Source organism: Squalius cephalus, assembly GCF_949319135.1.
Source record: "Squalius cephalus genome assembly, chromosome: 10".
Taxonomy (NCBI): Eukaryota; Metazoa; Chordata; class Actinopteri; order Cypriniformes; family Leuciscidae; genus Squalius; species Squalius cephalus.
Window position 1 is genome coordinate 651,330 of NC_137131.1, and position 7,250 is coordinate 658,579.

A 7,250-nucleotide genomic window follows, 5' to 3' on the forward strand; every position below is an offset into this window, starting at 1 on the left:
GCGCGTTTGGAATAAATCTCTGAGAACTGGACTCAACTTATTTATTGTTTTGTAGATTTATTCTTTTTTGAAGGGAAAATATGCACGTGTTTCATTTTTTTTTTCCATATCACACAAAACCAAAAAACAATTATACAATATAATTTCACGCGTACCTTTATTCTCCAATATATTCATTTTCACGATATATGATAACGATTTTGTGATATACATTCCATCTTTTAAACCACAAAAACACAACACATACGGTTTTATAACATTTCCACAGCACCCATTGGATTGCACAAAATGAACAAAACAAAAAATAGTCTTATGTAAGTCCCTTTATTTCGACTTGATTTCGATCCAACGACGCTATAAATAAATCTCACTGAGGGGAACAATTATTAATTGTTTTAATTACGACATTTGCTATCTGATAAACAACGCAATGCTCAAGAATTCAAATTTAGTGATTTGAGTGTGTGGCTTGTTTTATATTTCCCATGATTTCTTCTGAAATGTCCGACTATTTTTCGTTCTTCCTCTTCTTTGTCTTCATCTTCATTTTTTCGTTATTTCAATGTCTTGTAAAAATACGAGTCTCTTCGTGTGTTTTCTGGTGGCTACACTAGAGAGCAATTCAAACGAAATTCTCACGTGTCAATAAAAGCCTCTTTTTCTTCTGACTGAACAGAATATCTGTAATACTGCATGGACATCATATACGTTCAAAATGCATAGTTTATGTACTTCTATTCACCGTCCATTATCTTCTCCCTCTCTATTTTGGTTAAGTAAATGCAAACTGTAACAGGAAAAATAAGACTTGTCCTCAGATCGAATTTCGGGAAATCCATAAATTTGTTTTACACATTAAGGTGACTCTACATACTCTATTGTGTTTTATTGCCATGCCGTTGGTCCCCTGTGATTAATCTGTTTGAGTTTTCTTCACCGTGTATTGCAGATCATCGCTTTCTTGCACTCTCAGATCCACGCGTGTTTTTATGCTTATGTAAAATGATTTCGATTTGGATTCCTGTGTGGAGTCGGGCCAAATCCGATCTGAAATAAATGCTTATGTAAACCATTAACGCACTCAACAACAAAAATAAATGTTTTGCTCTGGTGTCTATTTGTAACGCGCGTTGTTGTCCAAGGCATTGAACTGATTGATTTATTGAATGTCAAGGTCAGATTTGCAGACACTTGAGTGAATGAACCTGGGTTAAATGTGTGTTTTTTCTTTCCCCCAGTGCTTACAAATCAATTAATGGCATCTAGCATAAAAGTTTGTTTATACTATATATATATATGTGTGTGTGTGTGTTTATTTATATTAGTGCCAGGCAACGTTTAATCGCGATTAATCCCATCCAAAATAAAAGTTTGTGTTTACATAATATGTGTGTGTATAATTATTTTGTATATATCAATACACAGATATGCATGTATATATTTAAGAAAAATGTTATTTATATATAAAATATTTATATATAATATAAATTATATATAAATATATATACATGCACATATTTCTTAAATATATACATGCATGTGTGTGCATTTATATATACAAAATAATTATACACAGTAAACACACATATATTATGTAAACATTTATTTTGGATGCGATTAATCGTTACCCAGCACTAATTTATGTTAGATGCAATTAATCGCGATTAATCGATTTGACCGCATGAGGGGCTTATTGTATGTCAAGGTCAGATTTGCAGACACTTGAATGAATGGACCTGGGTCAGATGGGGTTTATTTTTCCTTTTTTTGGGGGGGGGGGGGGGGGGGATTATTGGTTTGGTTATCAATATGTGGGATGCGTTGTAACACTTATTCACCAAACTACCATTTTTCGAAACTAATCCACCAAGTTGTATTTGTACGCCTCGACGAGACCCTCAATGGAGTGAATGAACCCAGAAATACTACATATTCCCCCGATTACAAATATGGCGACGTCGAAGAACACCTGATGCCACAAGAGCTTTCTCCACAACAGCTTGAGGTGGAAAAGACTCGGGAGGAGAAAACACAAACCCGCGCCCGTCAAACTGCCCGTCAGACCCATGAGGAGCGCGAAGTGTGGCACGTAAATAGCCATTAGCATAGTGAACACGACTAGCGCGCAGCGTAGCGAAAGCCCCCACGATTTGAGCTTCCCATCGCCTCCGTAGCAGTCTGGGAAAAACGCACGCCCTCCATCTTGGAAGAAAGACTTTTCTAAGACCTCGACGGCGGCGAAGAACGGCAACGGATACGATAGCAGCGCCTTCGAGACTAAGAAGAGGTTGACGACGGCTCTGATTCCCGACGGGAGGTTATCCGTGATCACTTCTTTAGTCTCGTCAGCCCACGTCAGATAAGCCACTAGTGCGAATAAGCCTTTCAGGATACAGGCGGCGATATGAGTCCAGTTCATCATGCAATGAAACTCGCTAGGCTTTTGCATGTTCCCCTCAAGCGATGGAAGGAAGATCTGCGAGGTGTAGCTGAACACGATGATGCCGATCGAGATTGGGAACTTCTTGACGTCGATGTAAAACTTGACCTTGTCCCAGGCCCAGTCTCGCGCCCTTGACAGACAGTACGCGATGACTAGCACGTTGATGATAAAGTGCGCGATGGTGCAGAGCAAGCTGAATTTCGACACGGCTTTGAGGTTCTTGAGGAAAGCGCAAGGCAGAAGAGCGGCGGTCGCGATTATCGCCCAGGATCTCTGGGAAACGGGAAGCGTGGGAAAGCTGTTGTACATCAGGTTTCCGCTCACGACCACGTACAAAATGCAGGTCATCACGAGCTCGATGATTTGGGCTACGTTGACGATGTGGCCTCCTAGCGAGGGGAAGCGTGGCGCGCAGCAAGCGTTGGCAATATCCACATACGAGTCTCTCACTCGTACCAACTGGCCGTCTTCGTTTTCTTCGTACAGGCAAGAGATGAGGATTTTCCCCGTGTAGCAACACACGACCGCGGCGAATATAATGAGGAAGAGTCCGAGATATCCGCCGTGGAGAATGGCGTAGGGTAACCCAAGAACAAACATGCCCTGAGGAAATAAACATAGCAAGGGTTTTATATTCACATCATCCACAGTGCAATATTCACCCTGCCTCTATTCTATTCGACTCTATACAACACGTGATGCGTAAAATCATACCCATATTGGCCTTAGTGTTTTTGGTGCGCGGCGTTCTTTATTGTAAATCACAAGAATGGATCATTTAGATGCTGTTTTCAGTTGAAGAATGAACAAAACTTCATTATCTGTTTAGCTCCAATAATCACAATACACTTTGATACGGCCGATATATGCTCAGTTTTAATGTTATCGTTATCGGCCTAATTAGAAAATTTGGCTGATTTATTAAACTCGATATATAGTGGATTATTTCCTTCAGATTCGCACTGTTCAACATGATGTTTTTTTGAAATATGATTGGAATCACTTCAAAAAGGAAAATAGAGTGAAGTGCAAAGCAAGTCTGTCATACAGGCACATAAAATTATGAATGAGAATGTTATAATTGTGTGTTTGGGTGATGGCTTTTAATGGTGAGACTTTTGTTTTTGTAATCAGGCTCTCAAAAATTATATAAATGTTTTATCGGCGATATATCGGTTATCCACTTTCAAATATAAAGAATTATCGGTAACGGCCAAAAATTTTCTATTGGTGCATCGCTATTCTATTCGATTCTATTCACAGTACAACAGCCAATGAGCTGCGTGAAACTGGCCTCAGTGTTTTCAGCGCGCGATGTTCTTTATTGTATCCTTGAGTTAAAGTCAAGGTTTTTGCAGGTTGAGGGAATGCGCCATCATCAGCTTCCCGGTTCACTGCAGGTGTTGGGAATGAGCATCGGGAATGCAGATGAATTCAGTCCTGACATTTCCATTTGCTGTGAGCAAAGTCACGCTCACCTCATTGTGTCGTCATCAGGATGAATCAAATAGGCAGGGAGTCACGTCACTTGTATGCCAGTTTTGATATAACTGCGCATGATTAAATGTGTGCGGTTTACATTTTTTTGCGGTTTTCAAACGCATTTTAAGTTCTTTTGAACCATCGTCGTGTGTAATAAATCATTTTGAATATGCATATATTTTTAAGATGCATGCTCTCCATTTTACGCACGTCATAAAATAAAAACACACAAAAAAACCGAATAACTCATGCAAACCCCACTAATCTCCATCTGCGCGCACAAAAGCCCAGTATAGAAATGCAAGTCGAGCTGAATGCTGTTTAATAAAGCTAGATACCAATGTCACGACATCAGCTCAAGAAAAACCTACGTCATTGCCTCAGAGGCGAATAATCATTTTTGCATAAATATTTTGCAACCTTAAAATTTCCATTTTGATTGATAGGAAAACTTTGAAATGCCAATTTTGAGATGCATCGTAGTGCGTCCTTACCTGGATCGCGTTGGTCACGTTCCATCCCGCTTCCCAAGCAGTGATTTTGGGCTTGTCCAGGCCGGCTAGTTCCGAGCAGAGTCCTCCGTCTTTGGACGCCGAGGGCGTTGGACCCGTTCCGTCCCTCTGGTAATGACTGTCCCCGTCAAGCGTTCCCTCGCCCGCGATCTCCCCACCGCCAATCTCATCGTTTTTAAGGATGTCCATTTGAAGCCCCTGCCTGTGATCATAGTCCAGATCATCGCATGCCGCGAAACCCAAGCCCTCTTCATCGGTGGCGGCCTGGAAACCCAATTTGGCGAACATCCCACTCACCTTCGCCTGAGACTTATTGGTGACCGTGGTGGCCGCGTTGGAGAGCTTATTAGAGATCTTGCTTCTAATTAACGTGGCCATGATTGCTCTCTTAAATGAGACTGATGTTAAAATACTCTTTTTTTCTTCTCTTTACTCTAGATATATCGAGTTAAGTGTGCGACCGGAGTTCTTTGTCTGCGCATCCACGGAGCGAGAAGAGAACGGACTCTCGGAGTGACGCGTATTCGTTATCTCCAGTTCTGACTGAAATCACGCCTGGTGTTTTTGCTAATTCCGTGTTTCATGTCACTTTCAGACGTAAATGATGCATCCTGCACACCTTCTCCTCTCTCTCTCTCTCTCTCTCTCTTTCTTTTTTTCTGGCCGAACTCTTACGCGCGCTTCCCAAACGCGAGTGCGTAATTTCCAGTGCGTAAAAAGGAGAATGTTCGTGGTTTTGCGCGCGGGGTTTTCCGTTCTCTGTATCTTCGAGTCCTGTGTTTCAGTGGCCGTCACTGATGCCAATGCGGTACACGGGAGCTCGGGGGTGTTGAGAGAGAGGCACGTGTCACCGTCAGACTGCCAATGCTCTCCGGCTCCCAATGCGCGCATCAGCACGGGGAAAAAAAAAAATCCAGGGTGAAGATTTGCTGCATTTCTAGGGGAGGTGCTTCTAGAACCCCCATCCTCCTCTCCACTCTCATTATGCCCAATATACTTGGTCACAAGCAACACCCAATGGCATCGGGGTCTCATAGTGTTGCATAACTTTACGCATATAAAAACCGTCTCCACACACCGGACTAGGTCTGAAATGGACACTAAAAGTATTCCTGAAATATTCTTGTTGCTTTTCCCGTCGCAGCTCGAACTCTCCAGTGTTTTTATTGCTTCAGATGAAGGTCAGAACTCAGTTTTAACTCATTTTCAGCAAGAGGAGACCTCGGTGCTGGAATACTCTTTTGAACGGATTTTAAACCTTCTTTCACTCGAAAAGGGAATGAACAAGAAATGCATCGCAGATTTGACTGAGTTAGACTTGTAGTTGACTAAACACTGAGTTATCTCAAGTGTTTTTGTTTTTATTTGTTAAAAAAGTAGCATGGATATTTCTCATGGATTATTGCGCCGTTTCAGTTATTTAGTTAATCTGCATCATCTTCTCTGGACACTTTTTAAAGCGAATGAAGATGCTTTTGAAAAGGTGTTAGGCAACAGAAAAAAATGTTTTTTCTTTCTCTCTGATGGACTTTCCGTCATAATATGCAGGTGTACTTTATGAAAGCGCATTTCTGTGGATTCCAGCCTGGGACCCGTTTAGGCCTGTGAGCACAATACAGCCGTGTTCGTTTGGATCGAATTATTCACTAAAAATATTGTGAAACATAAAATCTTCAGTTGTTTAAATTATACACGATATTAACATTTCCTTATTCTCGATAGAACTGAATTCACATTTGATCTATAGACAATAACGAAACTCGCGCGTTAAACAAATAAACCGTAACGGATAGACTTTTCTATTTAAATAAACGTTGGTCTGATTACAAATATATTAGAAGCTCAAATCTTAACAATTAATCCAAAATATATATATTTTCGATATTCTCCTAATAAGTAGTGTTTGCGTTAAAATAAAACACGGAACAAAATTAAATATTGTTAATCCTAACGGGTGATCGTGATTAAAACCATCAAAACTAATGATGTGTGTAATTGTATAATTATACGGACGTTTGCTGGAAATAAAGAAACACTTTTGAAAACGGACAGTTTCACTGAATCTAAATCGTTTTAGAAAGTTTCATTAATATTACGTTATAGATATAATATAACGTGATTCCGTGAGTGTGATTGAAGGTTTGCGCTGAATCTCTAAACGCGTTATAGTTGTGTCGCGCTACACACTACAGATGTAGACATGTTCGTGTCGCCCTGTTGTGTTGGTCATATCTGATCTGTGCTGGTCTTCCCCGGAGGGCTTCTTTATCCCGGTCTCGTGTTCCCGGTTCCCGGTGGGAGCGGAACGGGTTAATCGCAGCGCGTTATCAGGCGCGCGCAGAGCTCGAGCGCGAACAATGCAATCTCCACCAGAACAGCGCTTTCACATCAAACCCACTGACAGGGAATCACAGCAGGAAAAATAGAGGAATACCATTATATAAAATAGCCTCTGTTATAGGCCCATTGTTGGCTATAAAATATAGGGATATAATTATATAAAATGTGTTCTAGGCCTATTGTAGGCTAGAATATACTGAAGAAATATACAAATATGTTATAGGCGTATTAGGAATATAATTATATAAAATATGTTATAGGCCTATTGTTGACTGTAATATATCACTCTAAAAAATGCTGGGTTGTTTTAACCCAACTTTGGGTCAAATACAGCCGTTGGGTTAATTTTAAATTAGATTTTTAACCCAGTGTTTGGGTTTGTCCATATTTGACCCAAGGTTGGGTTAAAACAACCCCGCATTTTTTAGATTGTACTATAGGAATATACTTATATAAAATATGTTACAGGCCTA

General features: G+C 40.5%; 1 protein-coding gene across 1 annotated transcript; it reads right to left on the reverse strand.

The window, feature by feature from the left end:
- Positions 1–1,773: 1,773 nt before the first annotated feature.
- Positions 1,774–5,357, reverse strand: slc32a1 (solute carrier family 32 member 1). The gene is made up of 2 exons (XM_079883506.1): positions 4,420–5,357; positions 1,774–3,046 (listed from the first exon to the last, which is right to left on the reverse strand). Exons 1-2 carry the CDS (start codon positions 4,813–4,815, stop codon positions 1,859–1,861), a joined length of 1,584 nt encoding a protein of 527 aa, XP_079739632.1. The 5' UTR covers positions 4,816–5,357; the 3' UTR covers positions 1,774–1,858.
- Between the last annotated feature and the right edge of the window lie 1,893 nt (positions 5,358–7,250).

Excerpts from the sequence above, each read along its gene's own strand:
- slc32a1 (XM_079883506.1), bottom strand. The coding sequence starts at position 4,815 with ATGGCCACGTTAATTAGAAGCAAGATCTCTAATAAGCTCTCCAACGCG. Across the intron at positions 3,047-4,419 it reads ACGTGACCAACGCGATCCAG|GGCATGTTTGTTCTTGGGTT; the intron begins GTAAGGACGCAC and ends TTATTTCCTCAG.